Raw genomic sequence first — 25,485 nt, 5'->3', positions numbered from 1 at the left:
ATCGAAGGGCCCTGGTAATAGTATTCAAATCTGAATTGTTACTGATTGTCAACGTTTCGTCTGTCTCAGCTACCTCGGCGAAATGGCACAAGGCGTCCTCTTCAACTCTTCTCTAAAGGTATCATAGTCCATCTTCCACAAACACTACCCAGCTGCTTCAAGAAAAAAGGCATCCGCCATCTGAAATGCAATTCCCATTGTTCGACTTTCCTCCTCTCGCGTGAAACATTGGCAAGGCCGTCGCAGAAAAGCTTCCTCCAATTCTTGGAGACAGAATTCCGCGGGAGAGCGTGATCATTAAAAGTACCAGATTATGTCGCAAGGTATGGCCCCAACTGCGCGCTAGGTCCATGAAGGAACATGCGTAACTCAGTCGTGATAAGGATCGTGATCGGAAGTGAAGAAGTTGTACAATCCGCTCTCCGGGCGGCATGATTTTTTTCGGTTGTCTTTATGCGCATGTACGGTCGTTCAAGAGTTCCGGTGGATTCGCTTACAGCAGGAAGGTGAAGAAGAGGCCGGCGGCACCGAGAGCAAGGTTGGCCTTGGTCATGAAGCCGGAGTTGGCGGCAACGGTAGAGGGGGTGCTGGAGGCGCCGGCAGCGGTGCCGGTGGAAGAAGCGCTGGAAGAGCCGGAGCCGGAGCTGGAGCCAGTGGCGGTAGAGGCAGCGTCCTCGGTGGCAGAGGCTCCGCTGGAAGCGGCGGCGGAAGCAGAGCCGGAGGCGGTGACGGTGCTCAGGGTTGTCTTGGAGTCGGTCTTGGTGGCAGTCTTGGAGGCGGAGGAAGAGCTGTCGTCGCTGCCGCCCTCGGTCTTGACGACGATGGACTCCCAGCTGCCGGAGCGGTCACCATAGACGTACTCCTTGGCGCCCTTGACACCCTTGTTGCCCTGGTAGTCAGTGATGGTGATGGACTTGTAGTAGGCGTTGTAGGGAGCCTTGGAGAAGTCGGTGTAACCACCAGCCCACTCGACAGTGCCCTTGGGGGCGTCCTTGCGGCCGGCAACCCAGGTTCCGATCTTGACCTCCATGGGGGTCTGGGGGAACATGGCGCCACCCTTGGCGTCGGCGTACTTCAGCTCACGAACCAGAGCACCGTCGATGAGCCACTTGACGGACTCCTGGGTCCAGTCAATGGTGTAGGTGTGGTAGTCGTTGAGGGGGTTGGAGACGGGGTGGTAGGCGCCACGGTCATAGGTGCTGGTGTCACCCTTGCCGAAGTAGTTGGTCTGAACCTGTGCGTTGTCACCGCCAACCCACTCCCAATCGATCTCGTCGAGGTCGTCGGACTGGAGAACGACGGAGGTGACAACACCCTGGCCGGTAGAGGCCTTGAGGACGACGTCAATCTTGCCAAAGAAGATGTACTTCTTGGAGGCCATGGTGGGAGCATCGGTCTCCTTGTTGATGGCGAACAGAGCACCGCCATCCTCGAACTTCACGGCAGTGCCGTCGAGCTTGCGGAAGACGGAGTCATCGTTGCCCTTGGTGAAGTCGATACTGACCGACTTGCCCAGAGCAGGGTCGGCAGGGCAATCTAAAGATCAGTCAGCAAGGCTGTTTCACTGGAAGACCAAACGGCGGTACGAAAACCGAGGACGGAAAAAAAACATACCCTTCTTGGTAGGATCGCAGGTGGTGAAGGTCTGGGCAGAGACCATGGTGGAAGCGGCGAGAGCCACGGTGGCAGCGGAGAAGATCTTGGAGAACATTTTGCCGGTGATTCGTATACGTCGATCGAAGGAAGAAGCGAGTAGCGAGTTTGATGAGAAAAGGTTCGAAGGTGACGGGATATTTATCAGAGGCCGCTGACAAGTATTAAAGGAGCTGGAAGCTGGAAAGTGGCTTGAGGAGGAGTGAGAGTGTGGAAATAATGAAAAGCTATGCCGATTAACGAGGGACTGGCAGGTAAGCTAAGAAAAGGCAAGAGGTAGAAGCTCGTGGGGAAGCAAAATAAGAAGAGGTGAGGAACGAGGTAAAAGGGTAGAAACACACGAACGGGGAGGATGGTTTTATTACTTGGACTCGACGAGATGAGGCACAGCAGTGCCCAGCAGGGCCAACTAGGCAGAACATGAGCAACCGCACCAACAACAGGTACCAAGGCCAAGTATCTGTGGTACCCAAGCACTAGGTAAGCACCGGTGACCATAGACAGACCAGGGCAAAGGCGCGCCATGGCTCGTTCTCTCTTGTCTTGGTGACTTGGTCCCTGGGCTGGACGGGACGGGGGTGGGATGTGTCTCCATGGGCCATGGCCCACGCTCCACGAGCTGGGCGAATCAATACGACCTCGTACCTTATTCAGGACCCTGCACTTGCCTAGTGTCCTGGGAAGGGGGTGAGGGGGTGGTCATCGGCCAAGCCTTGACTCTTGAGCCTGAACCATCGACACCCCTGGTCTCTTAGCTCTTGGAGGAAAGGTCAGAGTGACTGGGGGTTATGGGACCGTTCGCTGTTGTTGTCAAAGGACAACTCATTTGAGTGTGTTGATGTGTGTGTGTGTGTGTGTGTGTGTGTACACGCACAACTGTCAACTGGTGAAGGCACCATATGGAGACTTGCAACTTGTGAGTGGCGACATGACCAGAGAGAAGAATAGCGAGTGTTTGAAGACTGAAGATCCAGGAAGTGAGAAGTCAAGGTGGACTGGTACTGGGGAGGCCGGTGAGCTGCTGTTGCTTGTTCCCAAAGTCCCTCCCACGAGCAAAGGGTTAATTTGCACTTGCATAGATGGCCCAATGAAAGAAGAAGGAATCAATGACTTTGCCCAAAGAAGAAAGGCAGCGGGAGGGGTGGCGCTGCTTTCTTTTTTCGTCCGGGGTCTCCTTTCCGTAAGGCAGAGGAGGAGGGACTGGGAGAGATTGACTCCTAGAGTCTATTCCGGGTGGAAGGCATCACCAACCAGCGGAAGTCTGCTCATGGTAGAGTTGACGGAAGTCGGAGGAGCGCGGTATCTTAGTGTAGAAAGAGAGGAAAGAGATGCGTCCAAGGATTCGAAGAGCAGCTGCCATCCATTCCTGAGGGATGAGCAGGCTACAGGAGACACACACACCACTTGAGAAGTTGGGACGGCACTCTGCCACTCCCAGGTCAATGGAAGCGACGGACCATGCATGTATCTGGGTACGTACCGCATCTCAAATCTGACTAAGAAGTACGTACAAAATGTACGTATACTGTATGGAGACATCGAGGGATATCTCTCGTACGGCACTACGGATACGGTCCATCATACGGATACATCATTGCGGACCATGGCCCACGGTCAATCAAGCATAATTTCCTGGCAACGGCCACTTGGGACGTCGGATGATCAGCAATGATTGACATGGAACACGAAGAAACACCTCGCTACGCTTCGTGATGAAGCGCGCGGAATTCCGCCAGACAGATCAGATTCCATCATACTCGCCTCAAGAGTCAACGCTCAGCACCTCGCCTACCACTACCACGTCCATGAGTGACGTTGCGTTGCACATCGTGTTTGCTGGCGGCTTCTTCGACTCGACCGGGCCGTTTCCAGTGCATTCCAAAGAGCTGCTACCACGAGGCGAATCATTCCTCGGGATGACTTGGAGGCAACGTCTAGCGATGGGTCAGCCAACCTGCCTTAGCTTCCTGCTGTCACTCAGCCGCCCGCCTTCTTTGTTCCCTCGTGCCAGCATTCCGAGAGGGCACATGGCGCCGGATCCGCTAGCAGACAAGAAGTTATGCCGCTGTTGTTCGACAAGATGTTGTTGAACCAAGACCGAGAAGGGTTGCTTCCTCGCTTTTCCAGGGAAGCCGAACAGGTTCACCTCGTTGATCGACGTGTCTTATCGAGTACCAAGCCGAGAGCGCAACCAATTTCATGCTTCCTTCGCCTGACAAAATAAGGGGCACTGCAGTCTGTGTTCACTGCAGGGGGCTCCAAGACCCAGACACCGGGGCACAAATGGACAGTCACTGCAGCCTACCGCCATCGTACGTCCACCTGATGGCCGGTGCCTGCAACAGCTCAGCAGGTGAAGCAGCGGTGATCCCTGCGGCACATCCGTGAGCCGGTCCGTGTCGACTTCTCTCTGAATTTTGACTCTCTCAGTGACGGGCAGGCGGTCTCCAACTTCCATCGAACCCCCGCGCTCAACTCGACTCAGCAACCCAACTTGCCCTGGTCAACAACATTACCACAGCAAGACAAGAATAATCTCGGGGCCCCGTTGCCCGACGATGGCGCCGTGTTTGGCCGTGAGCTTCCCGCTGCGAGGCTAAACTCTCGCTCGTCCAGTGGGAGATCCCCCTCCTCCAAAACCTAGCGCACCTTAACTTAGCACCGCAGCATACACAGTATTGTCAGACCTTGGCACTCTATGGGTCTAGGTATCTCCTGCTCGCATCCCTTGCTCGCGAAGAACCCGCGGACTCTGTATGCCACACTAAATTCCTGCATCTACACTCGCTCTGAGGCCATGTGCGCGCGCATAATGTAGGAGTAAGCAGAGCTGCGCCCGGCAATGCAGCAGTAGATGTGCTTTCTCGGCGGCTTCGAGACTCGCAACCATCTGTTTGGTCCAGCGCGTCTCCGGATTCTTGGATTGTCCTTCGTGCTCATTTCGGGGCTACCAATGATCAATCTTCGAGAGTCACAAAGTCCTCATCCCACCTCCTGAGATATACCGAGCCCCGCGGCCACCGTCGGCCAACCACGACCACTCGATCTCCAAACTCCAGTAGCAAAATGTTGCAGCGCCCCGTTTATTTTACAGAGTCCATAATCCTAGCGCTCCAAGAACCAAGCCACATCGCCAATTCTGACCTATCGCGAACCGGAACCTGCTGTCCAGAGGTTGAAACAGGAGTTGTCCTTCCAGGAATCCCTTGATTTCTTCTTCTTGTGGTTTGCGAAGCTCCGAACTGAGTTCAGAAGTTCAGCCCGACAGTTCGAAACAAAGGGCGGCCCGGGGAACAGGACTTTCTTTGCCCAGTCACAGTGCAGCCCGCCCCCTTTCCCACCGTCATTTCTAATACCTAACCGTTCGATACGGGTGCTCTTAGTGTCTTGTCATTTGCCGACTAATAGCTCCTCCCTTGTCTCTCCACCATCGGCGCGAGTACTCTTACTCGGACGTCAGGGCAAATTCAAATTTCTCTTCGCCACTTCAGAAGTTCAGACTGCGTGCCGATGCCCCGAAAATACTCCAGAGATCTTCATAATTCTCCGCTGTACGGCCAGGGGCCAAGGCCAACACGGGGCTACCGCTCATCACGCGCCATTTCACAACACGAAAGAAGGGTGAAGAGGGCGACCCTGGTCACGCAAAAGGCTTTACTGTTCAACTTTCACCTCGGTACTGGGCCGAAGGGAAGCGACAATGAGTCGAGGCAAGCGCGCTGCCGCAGAGAAACAGAAGCAAGATACGGCCGCTCCGTGCTACAGCCGCCGCAACGTTCCATAGCCTCGAGTTCTCTGATCGGCTTGTTCTGGCAGTATGCAGCCGACGACGGAACGGCGGCTCGGAGTATCCTGGACTCTTCCACGTTCTACGCGCTGTGCAGCGGCCTACTTTCGAGGGCAGTGGGCACTCGTATCCGGTTGGCCGGGTTGCCTCAAACCGCCCTCCCAGGCTGTCAGGCGGTGGCTGTGCGAGCCAACATCGACAATAGGCTGTGGTCTCTGCTAGTCAACCTGGCATTGAACCGCATCTCAGCCCTTTCGGTAGGCCACTCTGTTGCTCCGAACCCACATAACAACAACATGCGATCATCGATGTAAATCCTTTTCAGCCTGCTAATGGAATCGAAAGGAGATCGGGCTTCCCCTTGCTCAGAGAGCAGCGAGGAAGGCTGATCTCGAGTCCTAAACGTCACTGGGCCCACGTTGTTTTACGTTCTCCATCGTATCGACTGGGCCACTATCTTACCAGACTTTCGTGATGCTGGTCTCCGTGGAGGCTATCTAGGGCTTGCCTTTGAAAGTGCGCTTATCGACATGGTGAGCTATGTGCAGTTTGATACCTCTCCATATTGTGCATGGAGGCGGCGCAGGGCTTGCAGCAAAGGCTTGCAGACCATGCTGTCAGATATATTGATGGGTATCACAGCAGACGGAGACAGATGGGTTGAAGGTTAGTGATCGGGTTCCGACTGCAAACTCGTTTCTGTACGACCAGTAGCCCCTCGCCACGCATGTACCTTATCCGATGACATATTCAAGCCGATCCTGCAAGATCCAACTCTACAAGCCTCGAGAACCAACTTCTATCCGTACCACTACCGACATCGAAAAGTAACCAAAATAAACTCCCCTCCAGACCTAAACCATCGCACCCATTATCCCGGAACAAAGGCTGGCAGGCTGGCACAACGGGCCAACATTCCCAAAGAAACACCCAGGCGGCCCCCTGAAGAAACGAGTTAAAAGCGCGCCACTAGCGCCAGTAGCATCTCTAAATTTAACTCCACGAAGAACCCGAGCCCGCCGCCCCATCCCGTCCACAGTCACGCCCCCAGTAACAGTTGTCGCCGCTGCCCGCCCGTCTCCGAAGAGGGAAAAGTGCTTCATCAAGCGTACCATGCTGGTATGGAGCTTCTGCCACCCCTTCGCTAATCTCGAGCGAAACCTCGTAAAAGTTGTCTATCTGCGGGAACGACGCTGTCAATTGCCCCCCCAGGTTCGCATACTGAAAAGTCCACTGACGTCTAGCTGCATTCTTGGGCCTTTCGCTCAGCCTTATGACTCTTGAACTTTGATTCTCGTTACGCGCTCCAACCAGGGTTTGACTGGAGAAAGAACGGCGGTCAAGGTTTCCATCGGACCCGACTTCTCTTGAAGTCACGGCGTCTCCGACCGTTCCCCTCTCTGAACCCCTGGACCATGGGTCGTGTGCCGCTCAATTTGGATGGGTAGCCAATGGTCTTGCACACAGTTGTCCGGCCAGATGTTGCTTTCCTGCAGATAACTCATTCCAGCCAAAGTTGTAGGTGCTTACGGATACTTGGGCTTACGATCCTTCATTGCAATCCCACGAACGAACAACCAAAAAGAATCGTCAGTCAGAACGTAGATTTAGAACAATGCAGTCATCTGTATGCGAGGATTGAATGGCCGTTCCTTTGCTTACTCTGACCCCTCAAAACCGTACAGGATTCCCGTGCCGCTTCTAGGAGGAAGAGCTAAAGATGTGCCTGTCATTATAGGTTCTGACTGTTGCTAGCTATCGTGATATAGATCTGACGGTGCATGGAGCAATATCTGTATGCCTTGTCTCACTGGCTGACACTCGGTTCATTTATGACACTCCTTTATTGGCTGAGCGGCGGCTGCCTATACGTCTCACCTATACACGGAGCATCCAGGATTTGAGGCCGTTCATGGACGACGGCACAGTTGCGAGCACACAAGATACATATAATTGGATTGCTGTATACTTCTAAGCGCTGGGGTCCGGAATCCACTAAGCATCGAACTTAGTATGCGGAAACCACAGTGCAGTCTGCATCGCCTTTGAATCATTGAATCACGACACCGAGGGTCGCTCAGGATCGCAGGTGATCGAGATCAAAGTCTTTTTGGTGAACACAGAAAGGTGGGGTCTCGGCTCAGGCTACGCCCTATTCTTTCGGATGATATTGCCGTGATATGGTGGTTTTCAATTTTCATTGTTGAGGTTATGGGTTACGCCGGCGAGATCCCCTCTGGGCCCGAACCCATGTCCTACATTTTGACAAGTATACAGATCAGTTCTGCCTCAGACAACATCGTTTCCAATAGCATCAGCGCTGTGCTTTTCGCAATCATGAGGCCCGTTGCGCCAGCTTGCCCGTGTAAGACACTCCCAAGGCTGTTGCGTCCAGCTGAATTGTCGGTAAACGTGCCGTGGAGTGCCCTCTCTCCCTCGGCAACTGAGGGATGGTCTCGAATCCCATTGAGGAGGAGCTATGAACTCCGATAGAACTTACTTGCTTGAGAATTCCGAGAACGAAGATGCCTCACGATAAGTTGCAAGTTCATAAGGATGCTCGGCGTTTGTCTAGCAACGCCGCGGGTCCATCGAGATAGCATTTCTCTGGGATACTGTTTCTCGACCTAGATATGTTCCTGTTTGGTGGAATAAGGATGACGACTTAGATTAGGTTGCCCCAATAGCGTGGCTTTCGACCACAAGCCGTACTCATGTCAGGCATACCTCCATGCCTTGGTTGTTGTTCTTCTTGATACCTTCAAAAGGCCAATATCAATGTGGTTGGGAGTATACCGTGACGCGATTGCATAGAGATACGATAGAGACTAGCATATGCCTCAAATCCCATCACCAGGCTATGGTATATCTGTCGATATGCCCGGACCTAAAGATTGGTTTTTGTAAACGTTGGCGATGCATTTGGAACCAATGTCCCGGCGTAACCTTCACATCTGCTTCGTCAAGAATGAAAGTGTGTCTACGTCAGATGAAAGGACAAAATAACATTTGCAATGATAATGCGCGGTTGCTACACCATCGAGTACAATCACTGGGCAGATTCCGTCGTCTCAAAGCCGCACCCGTCGGCCGGCCGCGGGAAGCACTCCGGCCATGGTGGATACCTTCCGGCCTCATCGCCGAACGTCATCTCAACCCGCCCGTTCTTCCCCCCTCCCTCACCTCCCAGCCCCAAGACAACTTGACCTGTCAACACATAACCAATGGCCGAGGCTGTAGACTCAGAGAAAACTCTGGGCATCAGATCTGAGCCGCGATTGCCATTACATACCTTCCCTCCGCCCATGATCATACCGCCGCTGAAGCAGCCGCACCAGCAGACCATCATCCTCCTACACGGCCGAGGTTCCAGTGCGAAAATATTTGCGCCGGAACTTCTGTCTGTCCCACTTGATAATTCAACCACATCACCGGGCTTGAATGCTTGTACTTTTCGAGACCTTCTACCGCATACGCGCTTCGTTTTCCCGACTGCGCCGCGGTCGCGGGCAACCATTTACAGACGGGCCATTATCAACCAATGGTACGACGGGAGCGGCGACTGGGAGGACACACTACTGGGCCACGCAAAGGAAACAGTTCTATTCATACATTCTCTATTGGAAGATGAAGCCATTCGGCTGGGCGGGACGGATAAGTTAGTGCTCGGCGGCTTCAGTCAAGGCTGTGCTGCGGCGCTTGTTTGCCTGTTGTTGTGGCGGGGGACGCCACTCGGCGGTATACTGGGTATGTGTGGGATGTTGCCCATGGCCGACGTGATGGCCGAGGCCATGGCGGAAGGAGATTATCGAATGGGTGGACGGTACGATGAGGCGCCGGAAGGCTCTGATGACGATCCCTTTGAGCACTCTGATGGCGGTTCGACTACTAGCTGGGAGGGTAATCGGTCTGAACACGATTCGGTGGAACGAGCATTGCGTATTCTGGGGGACGAGATTGGCATCACGGTAGCGGAGCTGGTGACGCATTCATCATTCCTGAAGACACCTGTGTTTCTCGGGCATGGGACCGTGGATGATAATGTCCCAGTACGCTACGGTCAGGAGGCGGCGAGGGTTTTGCGAGCGATGGGCTGTGAGGTCGACTTCAAGACCTACGATGGGCTAGACCATTGCTATTCCAAGGATATGCTGAAGGACATGATAGGATTCCTTGGAGACATAGCGCCGGGTTCACGATGGTCTTGAGGCCGCCAGACTACGAAGCTAGTTTTGGTCGGTTCATATGGATGCCAGCCGGCTTAGGAGTAAACCCAATAATTAGTTTTAATCTTCACGTCCAGAGATGGACGACGCTTGGGAACTGAGGAAAATATGGCAGCTTCGAATCTACACATGGTTTCTCGCGAAAGGATATTTCATCAGTGGGTCGATTGTCAAACGACTTGCTCAGGTAGCTGGAGTGTTGACAACTAAGATCATTTAACATCCAAGAGGCGCTTTAGGATTTCCGGATTGACAACAGTGGCAAGCCTCCCATACACGGTTCCCAGAAGCTTGCTGGAAGCCAGCTATTCTCGTCGCAAGCAGGTGACGCTGGTCTTCATTCGAGTAAAGGACTATTACATCTTTGGATGTATGCCCCTATGGCGTCGAACGTCGCTTTGGCCACCGTTTGCATCGAATGCCTCGCCGTCCCTAGCTGACTCGAGGCACCCGTTCACGCGTCTTCAAAAGATTCTGCCCCCTTTTTCTCATAAACCTGATCCAAATCTTGCCGGAACGTTATGCATGGTTCACTTCATCCCGGGCACCTGAATACGTAGAAAAGCCCACCTCTTACGAATATCTCTAGACATAATGCCAGGACTTCATACAAACTTATCCAGGACTTCTTTTCGATTCTGGAAATTTTCGCTTGGCCTGATGTTGAGCACAAGAAGCAACACTCGCAAGATACTGTCTCCGTTCATCGCCACTGTCGATATCAGCCAACGAGGCTCAGGGCGAGGGAGCATATAGTAAACTTCAAGTAATGAAAACACATCAAGTGAGTCCTCATACTTCTTAACACTCATTTCCCCTAGCATAAACTCACATACTTTGAAGAGGGCATTTGAGGGGTAAAAGGCACAGCATATCAGAGAGCAAGATGAGGTGGAAAGGCAAGCACTCAAGACAGGAGAGCCAGTAAGTCAGACAACTGAAGCCAGACAACACAAGTCGATAGCATACCCTCCTTCCAAGCCTTTCACAGATTCAGCCTCGCCTCCTTCTTCATACAGTCCCAACTCGTTCTTGCAATATATCTCCAAGCACAATGAAGCTATATATCTCAAGGAATCCTACCTTGCGTGTAGCACTCGTAGCAACCTCCATAGCACACGGGCACAAACAAATCACATGACCGCAAACCAACCATGATCACCACTCACTCCCAAATCTCACACACCTACCATACTGCTCAACCTTCACCCACCTCACTCTCGGCTTATACTCGACTTACACCAACTCACCAACGCCTCACACAACTCACACCACACCAGCCAAGACTCATAAACCCACAAACTCAAACTCATCAACGATGACAACCCTCACGATCCGCCCCCCAACACCTTCCGAAACCCCTCAAATCGCCTCCATCCACATCTCACCAACGTCCTCCAACACCTTACTCCCGCTGCAATTCCCCACGTCCGCCTCCCTCGCCGACCTTCACGACCACCTCGTGAAAGACGCCCTGCATTACCTCCGTGACCACGACACGCCGCGGATCCTCCTGGCGCGCGTCAGCTCCGACCCCGACGTAGTGGATGAGGCGGATGCCGACGCCGACGCCGACGCCGAGGACGATGATGCTACCGGCACCGGGAACGGCGAACGTGTCATCGCCTTCGTGAAACGGGACATCGTCCGACGCCGAGGTCAAGGTGGAAGTCGAAGCCGTGTCATTGAAACCCCCACCGCATCCGCCAGCGGCTCGCGACGCTTAGAGCCGGGCAATATACTGCCAACAACGGCGGAGGCGGGCGTGGTGGATGACGGGAGTAAAGAACAACCTCCTCGGAACCAACAACACCATCAACAATCGAAAGCGGAGGTCGGAGAAGGAACCATAGTAGGGGCAACAGCGGAGGACTCCAACCACAAGAACAGCGACGACGACGACGAAAGCGAAGACGAAGAGTGGCCCGCTTCAGCGAACCGAGAATACCTCACCGCCTACGCGACCGCCGCATCAAAAGCACGTCGGGAAGCCATGGGCTCCCGGCCCTTTCTCCTTGAGTGCCCTACACCTTTCAAATATCTTGTTTATTATTACTCGTCCACTCTTGCCTTTCGGTCCTTTCTTTTTCTCTGACAATTTGGTTGTTGTTATTTTTTGTTCCCCCCCCCCCCCCCCCCATTCCCTTCTGCCGCTCCATTCATGATTCAACCGCCGTTCTTAGCCCAACATCTTCTTCAACCACTCCACCATCCCGGTATTTCCCATTACGTGAAATTTTCGGGAAATGTCGCGCGAGGGGGGTGTGGTCAATTCCTCATCCACCTACCTGTATCGGCAGTTTCCCCCATCCCAGTTGCCTGTCCCCGGCTTTCCGCCGACTATGTCAGCTGCGCCGGTGCCGTATTTCCCTTATCCGCAAACCTCACACTTCCTGGCTGGCGCTGTCTGAGTCGGCTCCGAGGTCGGTGTTTGCCCGGTGGGGGGTTTGGCCCGGTGGGGAAACGCATCAGACAGCGAAGACCCTCAAAGACTCGGAGTCTCTCTCCTCCCCGGGGGTGCCCCCCCAAGAAACTCTGATCCCAGACAGTTCTCGGCGGGTTTCCTCCTCCCTCGGCATCGCCTTTTGTCGAATTCCAGAATGTCATTTCGGTGACATCTCTCCACGGAACGGCGGGGACAGCACCGCAGCGGGAACCACAGTTCTCCCTTTGATTCCCATCGCGGTTCCCACGTTACACCTGTTACCCGTGTCCACTTTGCCAACGACGTTGGCGTTGAACGTTCAAAGCCCCAAATCTTCTAGTTGCTGACATCTCATGGGCGTTCTCTCTCCGCCGGCACCGGACACCACCGACGGCGGCGGACCCGGGCCCGGCGGAGATGCCCGGCTCTTTATTTGACGTTCTTGTGCACTGGCTACCGCTTCCGAGGCCGCGGCGCGGGGAAAGCTCTGATACATGCCGCTACGGAGGCCGCCAGAGCTGAGGGGCTCCCGGTATTCCTTGAAAGCACGACGGACGCTGTGCCGTTCTATGGAAAGTTGGGGTTTGTAACGATGGGAGGGTTTCACATGAGTCTCCCAGGCGGAGCTCCGTCGGCGGAAGGAGCGAAAATCTACGAGGAGACCCTCATAATACTTGAGAATACGCAAGACTCGTGCAAGACCAGTAAGTACGACTGGCCTTGTGTGTCTAAACCGCGATGATCTGGCGAGTGCATTCGGTGCAAAGAACGGATAAATCCATGAGAAACGTAAAATGTCGAACCGACATACTGAGTTGTAGGAAAGACGGTCCAACATCCGTACCCAAGACTATTCCCATCGGTTCGAGATCGTCGGGCCGCGACCTTCTGACCTATAATGATCAGCAAGTATGCCATCACAGTATGATGTCGGAAAGTGGAGGGCGGAGGGCGGGAAACCGTCAATCAACACCCAGAGCCACACTCTCCTCTGCAGTAGCCCGGCGATACAGCTCTAGACCATTCGAGGCAGAGCAGAGTCGGTCAACTATGCCCAGTCTGCCTTCGTCGCATCACAGGAATCAATGACCAATCGAATTCCCAAGTTGAACTAGACGCATACTGTCTCGAATGTTGCGGTTGACCGGTTTGATTCGGCTTTGGTGCTTTTTGGGAGAGCGGTGAAACTCGTTCAGTTTGCCGCCGTTGCCTCGTCTGGCGCTTGCAAACACCCAGGCGTGACATCCTCTTTCAATCGGTCGATGCAGCATTCTTGTTTCGAAAAGACTTTGTATGGAAACCTGTAGACTTCTAGTGACAGAACTACCGCAACTTTGCGTTTTCGTCTCCGCGGGGTAATAGGACTTTTCGGCTCATAGCACGTGAAGAATGTGGAGTCTATAAATGCAGCAGGTCGTGAGCATCGCGGAGAAACCACGAGAATAAGGTACAGATATATCATTAACGCCGTTTCACATGCAATCGAGCCGTTGCGGACATGGAGGTGTGTCACTGTTCCATCATGTTCTCGGACCGAAATACAGACTTCGGGTATATCTTCACCGGGCAAGATTCGCCACTTGGGTCGAATAGGCAGTTGTCCATTCAATTTATACCTGGTCGGAGCCGACGGCCACCGGGAACGCTAGCGATAGAGCCGCCGGGCTGGCATCGTGAAACTAGCGGGATTAGGAACTCAATGACGTAAATAGTAGCTGGGTGATTATATGAACCCCTGTTAGATTAGAGCTGTGTGAGTGGTACCTGTGTGCGTTCACGATGTCGCACAACACATGAAGTTACCCCCCCCACCCACGAGGGATGTGTCTCTCGGGAAGGTTTATGGCTTGCTGATTGTTGAGGCGAGGCGGTCGGAAGGCGTGACATGCAGGGATTCGTGGGGGTCTCCCGCAGGAGAAGGCGGGAAGAAGAGTCAATTAAGTTGTTGAGTTTCAAGGTCATTTGTCGAAGAACGTCAGAAGATGGTAGTGCACGAGAGCCTTTGGGGGCCTTTTTCGGCAGGTGAGCCGACGTGGCATTTCGACGTTTGACGGGCAGGGGATGGCGGTTAAAGGTGTCCTCTCAAGTAGCGAGTTGTTTGGAGGTGTCAGTTTGGCCGACTGCTGGCGGCGGTAAGATGACCGTAGAACACATGCTATGGGTTGGGCCAAGATGATATTCGGTCGTGGTGGTGTGTGGGTTTTTCTCTGGCCCTGATTCCTCAAATGGCGGTTTCTTTCGTGCCGAGGGTGGGATAAATCGACGTCCATTTGAGATTGGCATGGTTGGTATGATGAGCAGCGAAACAGGGACGATGATTCGCAGGAGGCCAATTGCCCCGCAACCCCGCGTTACCAGGAACTGAGGCTGGTCCACGGTCCACCAGATCTGGACTTTGGCTTATTTGAAAAGTGGTGAGTTGTGAGGCCTTTGGTTAGAGTATCCAAGTTCTTCGATGCCGGTTTGGGAATTGGGGCCGTGACATAACAGTAGAAGGCGCACTTCAGGTTCAGGGACTGGCAAGGTCCCTTGCTCATCGGGCGTGACCGGAACAGGCGCGGATGGTCTTTCGCATCGACTCCTCCTACCTAGCATGCCGGAGGGAGGAGACGTCGTCTAGACCGGCGGCATGGAGATTGGAATCGATGGAGACAGTGACAAAGAGTCCCAACGGGGAAAGCGTGACATGACAGGGGCGGGATGGGTTGAAAGGACCCTGAAGCGCAACGGCGGAACGGCGGTGATTCGGGGCGGCACACGACAGCCCGTGATTTGTGTCATCGTTGGACGATCGATCCCTTGGCCGTGGGTTGAGTTGTAGGTAATGATTTGGATCCGTGTCATGGCATGGGCTGGTCCGCTTGATGGCTGGCGTGGTGGCTTGACTTGATGGTTCCGAACAACGGCAGGCTAATAATGACCTGGTGGTGAGTGGGAGAGCAAAGCGGGAGGAGGTGAATCCGCTTCTTTGCCCGCTCAAACTTGAAAATGGGCTGCATATCTTAGCAGCTTCCGGATTCTAGGATGAGGGATGATGCTGTTGATGGTGGTCCCCTGGTAGATGTTGCGTCGCAGGTTAATCCCTCTTCCAGATAGAGCAGCGGGTCTCCTGAGGTGTTGCTGGTTGTGCAGTTGCGTGCAGCCGGGCTGCTTGCGACTCGACATTTGGCTGCGGTCAGCGCCGTGCAGGTGTAGGAAGTACGGTACTGCGGTGCCGCATAGCTAGGTGGTGAATGGGCGTTGCTTGCGCGCGCGCGAGATGCCGGTTGAAGAGGAGGTTGAAGTTGGGACGATGGGCCAAAGAGACCTTGGTCGTCGAGTTCTGACTCGGCAATAATCGAGAATTACGTTATGGGTATTGCCGCGCTAGACCCGAAACGGGCGGTACCGGACTTTCTATAAGGTAATGGGAGCCACTTCGCTAAAGGGGTGGGGCACCACGCCTAGGGCACTTCACTCCAGTCTCCAGGTCTACGCAGGAAGGAATGTACGTCTGCGCTACAAGCGCCGGTCGAGGCAAGAAGCGGCGAGTGAGCTGCAGAATGGCAGTAGTCAATGGTGGGGCCCCATGTTCCGCCCGAGTACCGCCGACTCGGATCGTGCAGCAACCACCACCTTGGAGTCCTTGGAGTTCCTTACCTTCCATACTTTAGGTACCTTACGGAGTCTTGGGAAGCATGTACCCTCCCACCTTGCAATGTAGGCACGGGTACGGAGTGACGGAGTGACGGAGTTACACTACAAGTATGGAGCTGAAGCTTGAGGAAACCCCAAGGGCCCCAAAAGACAAGATGAAATATATGAGCCGTGATTTGCCCATTTGCCATTATGTATTTCTGTCTCGTAGCATCTTTCTAGAACGCCTGCCCCGGAATGGACAGAGATAAGGCGGCGCCCATCTCCCCTCCCAAATGTCTCGTGCTTTATCTTTCCGTCCCTCCATCGACACCATCACTTCCCTTCCCCCATGCCATTCCCAGCATCGACGACCCAGTCATCGTGCCAGACAGGGCCGAAGGGTCGACAAGTCGCACGCTTTGCCATGTGCTTTTGTGGAGATTTACCCTTCAAAGTTCCCATCCGGCCACCAGGCTGTGACCATCACCAAAGTCACCATGACCAAAGTTTGTGAGTCGGAGAGTCCTCCATACCTATTCTCCATTGTCCACCTTTCTTCTTTTCACGCGGAATGCAACGAAAACGGCCCTGGCGGCCTTTTTAGCCTCGCGCCTTCAAGCACACTTCCCTGCTACCATTCAAATCCCCGGTGGCCTCTACGGAGTGCTGATGCTCCTGGTACGACGTAATCGCTATCAAACGTTCAATATGTCACCTAGACCTACTGCGTAGAGGCTAGACCTGCTCGGCTAACATGCCTTGACGTCTCCAAGTGCTTCACCGTACCCTGGTCTCGTCTTTGAGCGATAGATCACTTGGTCACTTTCTTATTGTTCACCCGACGTCTATTTCTCTTACCACACTTTCTTACCTTTTGCGCCCTCTTGTCTACCTTACTATCTACCGCCGCATCGACGCGCGCCTCGTCGTTCGATTCCTGGCGAGCCGCAAGGTAATTCATTCCTCCGTAATTGGGTGGTCTCTGGCTTGGCTTTGTTCAACAACCGATCCGACACTTACACCCCCCGCGTATCTTGGGCGTGGATGTTAGAAAAGCACAGCCCCGGGCCTACCTACCCTGTTCTCTTTATGTTTTTTTCCCATTTGCCCTGTTTCTTGACTTTGGTTCGTTAGCCGGGAGTTCCCCATGTCATTTTTCACTGACACGGACAAAGTCTCTCGCTCTCTCTCCTGCTCGTCTCATTGAGACTTTTTTTCTTGATGCCAAGCCATGCCTATGCCTGTCTCCTCAGGTATTGCATTTGCAGCTGCCGCTTTGCACATCTTTCGTGTCGGTGAGGGCAAGGCAGGCACCAGGCTGCAGAAGAAGACTGCACTGCGGTGCGGTAAGAGAGTTAGAGGCAAAAGGGACGCCAGGAGGGTGTCCGTCCCATTCCATCCCATGCCATCCCGTCCCGTCCCATCTCAGTCGACATGTCCTTGCCCATGCTCTTGTCTCCATCTTGATCCCCATACTCCATCAAACCAAGGTTTGGACCATTCTTTCTCGATGTCTTTTTCGGCCGCTTGGTCCGTCAGTCGGACCATTGAGACCAACGCCCGCCGGCCAGTCAGATACTGCCGCGCCTCCTCTTCCAATACACCCTCCTGCTTCTTCCTCCACCGACGCGAGACGTGCCATTCATAGTGAAGGGGTAGAGCAAGAGACTTTGGCCGGGCCTGCCTGACATCTTTGCAGTAGGCCGCCGGCGGTCAGGAACTTTGACCCTTCCTGGTTGGAGCCCCATCCAATCCTGACTGTGCTCCTCTCTCACGGCAGATCCTGTGTCAAGCGGCGTTCTGTTTTAGTATGTCTCTCTCTGTCTGTCCTTGCGGGTTTAGAGGAACCGCAACACTGTCGATCAAAGATTGATCGAAAAAAGTGAACCACTGTACGAGGGGCAGCGGCAGTGTAAAAAAAGAACAGCAAGAAGAAAAAAAAAAGGAAAAAAACCTTCACCCGGCATTTGAAGTCCCCTGGGCGTGTCAGTGTTTGGGTACCATATCTCTCTCACCTACATTCTGTTATTCATTTTTTACGTGGTTGGGCCGGTAATAGAATGAGTATTCGTAAAGGTGGGAGGAGAAAGAGAGAAGGAGAAGGAGCTTGCGAATCCCATCTTGTCAGGTTCCTCCTTCTTCTTACTGTGGTTTTTCTCTCTTTCCCCTTGCGCATCCATCCATCCATCCATCCATACCTGACCTTTCTTTACCTTACGGAGTACTGGACTGGAGTAGGTGTGCTCTTTACCTCAACCACCTTGGCTTTTTCTTTTCCTTCTCCTTCTCTCTTACTCTCTCTTTTCCCTCTCTCTCTTCTTTTCCCTCTTCCTACTCTCTCCCTCCCTCCCTCTCCTCTTCTGTCCTCCTCCTCATCTGCTCACCCCATCCATCCATCGTTCTCGCCACCCAATCCCCATAAAATTTAATTATTTCTCCGTCTCCAACAAAAACGGCCAACCCCCAAACTGGACGCTCTCCAAGGAACCCAGGGATAAGAACGAAGATCCAAGATCAAGGACGTCCTGGTGCACCGGCACATCCATTAATGGATACTTGAAGCGCCATTAGAGACATTGGACATTGCTCTCTTACATATACTTTTCTCCTCCGCCTCTGGGACCCAATGACACCGATAAGCAAGGCTTATCTCATCCTTGCCGCCATCGTCACTTGAGAGTCCACCGATATCGATCCATCAAAACCCCATTCATCCAACCCATCCAATCCCAAGTTTGGATTACTTCCCAGTCCCGGGCCCCAATTCCGGCCCTGCATCCGCACCGCACCCCCCAAAAAAGTACAACCACCATTACAATTCCATCACCAAAAACGGGCGCAAATCGTTCCGCCTTGGCCACTCCTGTCCTGCGGCGCACGCTACCTTATCTTTGCCTTTCCCCAAAGAAACTTGAAGCCGCGACCGCACCGCGCCCCCTCGGACTTTCTACATCCCACCCCAGATCTTGACGAGGAACCACTCAAACTCAACACATACCTAGAGAAGTACCTCTTCTCGAGTCTCTGGAACTTGGAACGCCTACCTTTTACAGAGTATCCCGTTCCCAATTCCCGTCGTCGCCTTATCTTGTACCCCTCGCACGCACGCGACACAACGCGCCTCACTACTCGGACGGATACCTATCAGCCTCTTGCTAGGTAGCTCTTGGAAACACAATCTTCTCGTGTCTTTGTTCCACCTCGTCTAGCCTTGAAGCATTCTGGGCCCCGTTCATCTCACGCCAAACTTCGCAATCGCTACCGGCCGTTGTCCGTCTGCTGGTGTACCTGATCATCTTTGCCCGCTGCCGCCTCCCAGGGTTCCAACAAGCCCGTCTTATCTCAACCGGCCTCGGCGCACCGTAGCGTTATCAGTCCAGTCCCTGTGGTGGCCCGTCTGCTGTTTCGTGTTACAACACAGGCTCACCCATAGGAATTCATCAAGATCGGATTACCGCTCGCCAGCCAATCTCATTTGGCGGATCCTGCATTGGTGCTACGCACACAATTCTCAAATCTCACGTCAACTCGACCACAGATATTCTTATTCCTCTGCCGTCGATCTCGAGTGGCGGCCCAGACCTAGGACCAGCACCAGGATCAAGCCAACGAGCGACATTGCATCACTTGCTTCGCATCCCATCCCATCTGCTGCACGCCGTGGGGCTCCTTTGAACCAGCTTCCATCCCGGGGAGTGTGTGCCAGCCTCTCCCGTCTGCTTCCTTGGCCTTTGACGAAGCCTATCGTCCTATCACCGTTGTCATATCTCCGGTTAACCCTAGGGAGTAAATTCACGCCCGCTTCATTCCCCCAATCTCCAGACAAGGGCCCCGGGACCCCGACTTGACGAACCGGGTCCGTCCGCCCGTCTGCTTCCCCTGCGTCGGCCCAGCCCTGCCTGTATATACATAGCATTGTCTCTACTGCCGCGCATTACCTATCCATCATGTCCAACCCAAGTGCCGTCACCAGGACGGCTCCCATCGCCATTGCACCAAAACCTCCCCGCCGCCAGAACTCTTATCTGCAAGAGGCATTCACGAACCTCGAACTTTTCCGCGGCGGCAGCATGCCTGGACGGGAAATCGCAGAGTCTGTTGGCTCATATACCACACGTTCACTCAGCCCATGCGAATCCTGCCAACGATCTAGGGTCAAGTGTATCGTGAGCGAAGACGAAGATAGCTGCATACCTTGCCAGGCTAGCGGATCCGATTGTTCCTTGCTCAACAGCCCCCAGCCAAGGAAACGCAAGCTGAACGGTGACTTTGACGACAGTGGTAAAAGAAGGTCAGTCTGCTCAATTTTCCCCTCTTCTCATGCTTTCATTCTCACTCCCCTCTCCTACCAATACTCACTCTCACATTGCTACTACTCCCCGCCTATTTCCCCCTCCTCCCTCCTCAACCACATTGGCGAGTCCGTCCCCCTACTGCTCCCTCCCCGCCAGCCTGGCTCGCTTCCGCTTGAGCTTGCATTTTGCGCCCGTTTGATGTTGCTTGGGCAGCCATGGGGGCACGCCGCGGTCAGGGGGGCACGTCTGATAACGAACCTTAATTTCTGACACGTGATTGGTCCATTAGTTCACCAGCTAGAGCCGATATCAGAAGGCGAAGGCAACATCAACCCAGCCTCTCCAGCACCACGGGAAGCAGCTCTTTTCTTGAAGACATGGCGAATGTCGGAGGCCCGACTCTGCTCAAGCGGACGCTGGGTCTCCAAAATGATCGCTATAGCCAGTACATAGGCCCGACGACCGACTTCGAGCCTTCTCTCATCAACCTGTCACCATTTAACCCTCAAGATGAGAGTCTACTGGCGCGCGGCACTCTGCGCAAGGTCAGTGACGATGACACGTTCCTGCTACTACCAGATTCCAACACCCCCGGCCACGAGCATATCCTCGAGGATATCGAGGAGATTGAGGGTCTCGTGCGGCCACATGGTCGCAAACTAGTAGACTTGTACTTCCGCATCGTTCACCCCGCCTTCCCGATTATTCAGAAGACCGTCTTCCTTGAAAAGTACGAGCGCAGTTACCGCGAATTTTCGCCTTGTCTACTAGCTGCTGTTTACCTGTTTGCCATCAACTGGTGGGAGCACGATGAAGAGCTCGCGCAAGTCCCTCGACCTAACATTCCTAACCTCGAGCGGATGATCCGGACAACTCTTGCCGACGCAATTTATCGCCCGAAATTGTCCACCATCCAGGCCGGTCTCCTTCTCTCCCAGCGACCCGAAGGCGACCAGTGGGCTCCGACTGCTCAGCTCGTCGCCACCGCCCAGGAACTTGGCCTTCACCTCGACTGTACGCACTGGAAAATCCCACCTTGGGAGAAGGGATTGCGGAAACGCCTCGCCTGGGCTTTGTATATGCAGGACAAATGGGGTTCGCTCGTTCATGGGCGGCCTTCGCACATTTTCTCCACCAACTGGGGCGTCCAACCGCTTACGGATCATGACTTTCCCGATGTCGAGTGGGACGAGAAGGACGTGGAGGAGAAATTGGATATCGAACGCGGTCGTACATTGTTTGGTCAAATGGTACAATTGTCGCAGATTCTTGCCGAGATTCTCGATACCTTCTACTCATTGCAGGCCATGCAAAACGTCACCAACGCCGGTGGACAAGGCACGCATCTGGTTTTGGGCATGGCGAAGCCCATACAACTGAAGCTCAAGGAATGGTATGCCAGTTTGCCAGCCGCCATTCGCATGGACAGCACGTATTCGTCAATCTCTGCCCCGCCAGGTCGTTTGTCAAGCATCGGATATCTTCACCTTGCTTACTTCGCCGCCGAAATCACACTGCATCGCCGTATCATTCGTTCGCTCGAAGCCACCGGGTCGGCTGTCGATTCCTATGTTCAGCACATTTGCCGAAGCGCGGCCAAGGCTCGTCTTATTTCCGCAATGGATTTTGTCAACCGTTTGAACACCTCGCACCTTCGCTCCTTCTGGTACTTTGCGTCCAAGACCAACTTTGCCCTCATCGGCACATTTGGTTCGCTTCTGTGGGCGACATCCCCAGGACGAGAGGAAGCCGATTGGTACCGTAGGCGCTTGGGCGAATACCGCTGGACGTTATCCGTGAGCTCGAAGCCTGGCGAAGGCAAAGGTCTCACCATGTTTGCCATGACGATGCTCGATATCTCGACAGGCCTGCTCAAGAAACTTCCTGAGAAGCCTTCAATGAGCCGCAGCGGAAGTGTGGTGGACATCGGACTTGGAAGCATTAGTAGCAGCTTTGCTAACAATGGCTTGCTTTCTCTTGGGCAGAGCGCGCCAGCAACGATGAGTCTAGGAGGATTTAGCGGACTGCCAAGCGCCGATGTGAGCAATGCTCAGAGCCCCCTCAGTGTGGACAGCAGCGATGACGAGATGTACGAGACGTTCGCCCCGACGTCGGGTATGGCAGGCTTGGCCGAATGAAGAGTGTAGACTGCAGCGGCGATAAATTGACCATCGCTAAAGCTGTAAAGGGGAGAATAATGACAACATGAAGAGACGAAGACTCGCTCAAGCGGGAGATGCCATCCACGAGAACGGAGCTTTTCTTTTGAAGGATTTTGGGATTGCATCATGATCTGCAGGATACCACTGGTTGATGGGCGGCGGGCCTCGCGAAGGCTATGTCAGAAAGTTGGAAAGAGAGTGATGGCCGCCGTCCACGACCTCATATTGATGATATTTCGGAATTCTTGTTTTACTTTTTGCTCGGGATCGATGATGCGAGAAGGGGAACCCAACGCGATTCACTCGGTTTCGGCGCAAAACACTCGGGAGGGATATATACCATCCATTATCTTTGAGCGGGACGAAAGTCGTAGCATCGTTTTTTGGAGGTTGAGCGATCCATACCTTGCCTTACATATTAGCATAGATTGCAGAGCTTTTTTGATGAAATCATATATACCTTGATGTCTTGCGATGGTTTCAGCCTACACACCTTGAGGGCTTGCTACCGTATTACGGTACCTTGACGTCTCGCCTAGTCGGTCAGGCTAAACGGTGGTGAATCTCACCTTTTTAGTAACATTTGGGTACGCCTGTTGAAGAGAGATGGAACCGAAATGCCGTGAGCCGCATTCATCAAGCTGATGATGAGAAAGCATGGGGTTCCATGAGCCTCAAACGGCGAAACCAGCACCCTCAAGTATCCAGACACGCACTCAACCGAAATCACGCAATCGATGGTGACATGGTAGCCATCAGCCTCGCCTTAACGACTGGCAACGAAAAGTCAAACATCTTACGTCGTCATTAACAGCGGTAATTATCGGCCTTAGGCAAGAGTTCGGAACAAGAAAGAGGCCAGTATCGCGGCTCGCAGCCTGCCGGTCCTGCGTGGCTGTGAACCCCCAAATCACGACTGTGATGACCACTTTGAGTGTGAGGTGCAGCTGGCACTGCGTGATGATGCTACTTGAGACGGCTAACCGGCACACGTAGGTCCATTTGTATATAATTCTCAACAGAACCGAATTCACAAACTACCGGTAGAGTAATTGAGAACATTTAGCATAGATCTCGACGTATAAGTCAAAGTGAGGCCAACGACGGCATTTTGTGAAGGTACTGTGGAATTCCCGAGCAGGCCTCATTACGTAATCCCGCTGTCCCCCCGGTGCCCCGCTACAACCGGCGCCAAATGTCCAAGGCAGCGGCGCAACAAGAACCCCCACCATCTCCGAAATCCCACCTTTCGACTCCTACAAGCCTGGGATTTCCCGTCCCGCCGGAACCCTTCTCCGCCGCGACTTTCCCAAGAACCAACTCCGCCGAAAGAACACCGTCGCGGGCCGTTCGCGATCACGATCACAACCAACACGACTAGCCGAACCTCCCACGAACCTCTCTTCCTTCGAAACTTCTATCGCAAACCCCCCCCCCTCAACCTCGCCCAAAATGCAAGGCTTCAACATGGGACGCTACGTCCCGCCCGAACACGAAGGCACGACGACAGGCAACGCCCTCGCCCGCAAACACCCCCTCGGCGCCCGCGCCTCCAAACCGGGAACCCTCGTCGTCCGCTTCGAGATGCCCTTCGCCATCTGGTGCTCCACCTGCCCGAAACCCACCATCGTCGGCCAGGGCGTCCGGTTCAACGCCGAGAAGAAGCGCGTCGGGTCCTACTTTTCGACGGCGGTATGGCAGTTCCGCATGAAGCACGCCGACTGCGGCGGCTGGATCGAGATCCACACGGACCCCAAGAACACGGCCTACGTCGTCGTCTCGGGCGCCAAGAAGCGCGACACGGGCGAGGAGGGGAGGGCGCCGCGGGAAGGGGAGACGGCCATCCTCACCGGAGAAGAACGCGAGAAGCTCCGCGGCAACGCCTTCGCTTCCCTGGAGAAAACCATTGAAGACCGGCAACACCTCGCGCAGGCGACGGAGCGCATCGACGAGTTACAGGACGCTGCCGACAGAGCTTGGGACGATCCGTACACGCGCAACAAGGCGCTCCGCGCGACGTTCCGCGCGGGACGGCACCGGCGCGAGAGGGAGGCCGCGGTGGGCGAGGCGCTGAAGGACAAGATGAGCTTGGGGATCGAGCTCGTGCCTGCGACGGAGGAGGATGCGCGGCGGGCGAGGTTGGTCGAGTTTGGGGGCGTCGGGGAGGGGGTTGACGAGGCGGGGCTGAAGGCTTTTGCGAAGCCGCTTTTTGCGTCGTCGTCTCCTTCGCCTGGGCCTTCTGCCTCGGTCAAGGACGGCAAGTCTACGACGACGACGGCTGGCAAAGCGGCGCTGCTGCCCAGGGGAACACCCAAAGCCCAAGTTCTCGCTTCCAGGAGGAGGGAGACCATCGTCTCCGAAATTGTCGGGAACACGCGCATGGCGAGGGATCCGTTCCTGGTCGAGACCAAGGGGGCGGCGGAGAGGCCGTCGGCGCCGAGGATCCCGGGGCTGAAGAGGAAGCGTGGTGAGGACGGCGGCGGCGGTGGTGGTAGTGGTGGTGCGCAGCAGAAACAGGAGTTGCCGAAGACCACGGAGCCCGAGCAGGGCACGCCTTCGTCCAAGTCGCTTGTGGCGTACGATTCTGATTCGGATTGAAAAAGGGGCCCCTTTATACTTTGATTGTGCGAGGAGCGCCTTTGGTTGGTTTGTGTGGCGTTTTAACGGATATGATTTAGAGCAGAGATACCCCGGACATTTACATTGGCGTCATTGTATTTTTACTACGGAAGCTTTTTTTTTTTTTGTTCACATAGATCAACTCGAGGGTGCATCCTCGATTGAGGATTACCAGAATGTGAACCTTCAACAAGCTCATCTACACCGTCATCAGCCGTATCTCAGGTGCAGTTTGGCACATGTTCTTGAAGATGCGCCCTCACATCGTACTCAGGACACATCCATAACACGCCACTTGGAGTCACAGAGGGCAGTTATTGCTGTTTGCATGACTGTTACCGACTACCTAATATAGCTCCTAGAGCCACTGTTCCGAGTTGATCGAACAAATTGGAATCCAATCTGGGGTGGTATGTATGCTGCGCACGTCCATATCGTCCCCATCGGTCTTTAGCAGCTCTCCTCGTGAGCAACGGTCATCATCGTAATCAACCCCCCATCCTATCCGCGATTGTCTCATGTGAAAACTCCAAAGCTGATTCCCATAAAAATACCCTTTCCTAGTCCCTTAAACACAAAGATGGTAGAATCCTGGCCTCGCTGCTGTTCGCTGGTGAGGGAACACTAAGTGCCCCTCAGCAGGATCACGTTGAGGAGGGTTCAAGAATGCCAAGTCCAATCACAACCCGGGGGATATAAG

General features: G+C 54.1%; 11 protein-coding genes across 11 annotated transcripts; 7 read left to right on the top strand and 4 right to left on the bottom strand.

Moving 5' to 3' along the window:
• Positions 1-157: 157 nt before the first annotated feature.
• Positions 158-298, bottom strand: CABS01_01344 (uncharacterized protein; the record flags this gene model as incomplete). The annotated part of the gene is made up of 1 exon (XM_060534724.1): positions 158-298. The coding sequence occupies one exon, from the start codon at positions 296-298 to the stop codon at positions 158-160; it is 141 nt and encodes a 46-aa protein (XP_060401802.1).
• Positions 299-493: 195 nt separating this feature from the next.
• CABS01_01343 (ice nucleation protein) lies at positions 494-1,711 on the bottom strand (the record flags this gene model as incomplete). Its single annotated transcript, XM_060534723.1, has 2 exons — positions 494-1,536; positions 1,615-1,711. The coding sequence occupies 2 exons, from the start codon at positions 1,709-1,711 to the stop codon at positions 494-496; spliced, it is 1,140 nt and encodes a 379-aa protein (XP_060401801.1).
• Positions 1,712-1,797: 86 nt separating this feature from the next.
• CABS01_01342 (uncharacterized protein) lies at positions 1,798-2,178 on the bottom strand (the record flags this gene model as incomplete). Its single annotated transcript, XM_060534722.1, has 1 exon — positions 1,798-2,178. One exon carries the CDS (start codon positions 2,176-2,178, stop codon positions 1,798-1,800), a length of 381 nt encoding a protein of 126 aa, XP_060401800.1.
• Positions 2,179-3,365: 1,187 nt separating this feature from the next.
• On the top strand, positions 3,366-4,297 carry CABS01_01341 (uncharacterized protein; the record flags this gene model as incomplete). Its single annotated transcript, XM_060534721.1, has 3 exons — positions 3,366-3,709; positions 3,945-4,037; positions 4,084-4,297. The coding sequence occupies 3 exons, from the start codon at positions 3,366-3,368 to the stop codon at positions 4,295-4,297; spliced, it is 651 nt and encodes a 216-aa protein (XP_060401799.1).
• Positions 4,298-5,163: 866 nt separating this feature from the next.
• CABS01_01340 (uncharacterized protein) lies at positions 5,164-5,754 on the top strand (the record flags this gene model as incomplete). Its single annotated transcript, XM_060534720.1, has 1 exon — positions 5,164-5,754. One exon carries the CDS (start codon positions 5,164-5,166, stop codon positions 5,752-5,754), a length of 591 nt encoding a protein of 196 aa, XP_060401798.1.
• A 2,910-nt stretch (positions 5,755-8,664) lies between these two features.
• CABS01_01339 (acyl-protein thioesterase) lies at positions 8,665-9,648 on the top strand (the record flags this gene model as incomplete). Its single annotated transcript, XM_060534719.1, has 1 exon — positions 8,665-9,648. One exon carries the CDS (start codon positions 8,665-8,667, stop codon positions 9,646-9,648), a length of 984 nt encoding a protein of 327 aa, XP_060401797.1.
• Positions 9,649-10,984: 1,336 nt separating this feature from the next.
• CABS01_01338 (uncharacterized protein) lies at positions 10,985-11,761 on the top strand (the record flags this gene model as incomplete). Its single annotated transcript, XM_060534718.1, has 1 exon — positions 10,985-11,761. The coding sequence occupies one exon, from the start codon at positions 10,985-10,987 to the stop codon at positions 11,759-11,761; it is 777 nt and encodes a 258-aa protein (XP_060401796.1).
• Positions 11,762-12,410: 649 nt separating this feature from the next.
• On the bottom strand, positions 12,411-13,362 carry CABS01_01337 (uncharacterized protein; the record flags this gene model as incomplete). Its single annotated transcript, XM_060534717.1, has 3 exons — positions 12,411-12,658; positions 12,943-12,984; positions 13,215-13,362. The coding sequence occupies 3 exons, from the start codon at positions 13,360-13,362 to the stop codon at positions 12,411-12,413; spliced, it is 438 nt and encodes a 145-aa protein (XP_060401795.1).
• A 4,407-nt stretch (positions 13,363-17,769) lies between these two features.
• Positions 17,770-18,138, top strand: CABS01_01336 (uncharacterized protein; the record flags this gene model as incomplete). Its single annotated transcript, XM_060534716.1, has 1 exon — positions 17,770-18,138. The coding sequence occupies one exon, from the start codon at positions 17,770-17,772 to the stop codon at positions 18,136-18,138; it is 369 nt and encodes a 122-aa protein (XP_060401794.1).
• A 1,518-nt stretch (positions 18,139-19,656) lies between these two features.
• On the top strand, positions 19,657-22,142 carry CABS01_01335 (fungal specific transcription factor domain-containing protein; the record flags this gene model as incomplete). The annotated part of the gene is made up of 2 exons (XM_060534715.1): positions 19,657-20,000; positions 20,294-22,142. 2 exons carry the CDS (start codon positions 19,657-19,659, stop codon positions 22,140-22,142), a joined length of 2,193 nt encoding a protein of 730 aa, XP_060401793.1.
• Positions 22,143-23,618: 1,476 nt separating this feature from the next.
• On the top strand, positions 23,619-24,764 carry CABS01_01334 (uncharacterized protein; the record flags this gene model as incomplete). The annotated part of the gene is made up of 1 exon (XM_060534714.1): positions 23,619-24,764. The coding sequence occupies one exon, from the start codon at positions 23,619-23,621 to the stop codon at positions 24,762-24,764; it is 1,146 nt and encodes a 381-aa protein (XP_060401792.1).
• Positions 24,765-25,485: the final 721 nt, after the last annotated feature.

The sequence above is a fragment of the Colletotrichum abscissum genome (genome assembly GCF_030869225.1).
Source record: "Colletotrichum abscissum strain IMI 504890 chromosome Unknown Scaffold_2.1, whole genome shotgun sequence".
Lineage (NCBI taxonomy): Eukaryota > Fungi > Ascomycota > Sordariomycetes > Glomerellales > Glomerellaceae > Colletotrichum > Colletotrichum abscissum.
Note: the sequence above shows the minus strand (reverse complement) of the source record. Positions and strands in the feature narration are given on the sequence as shown.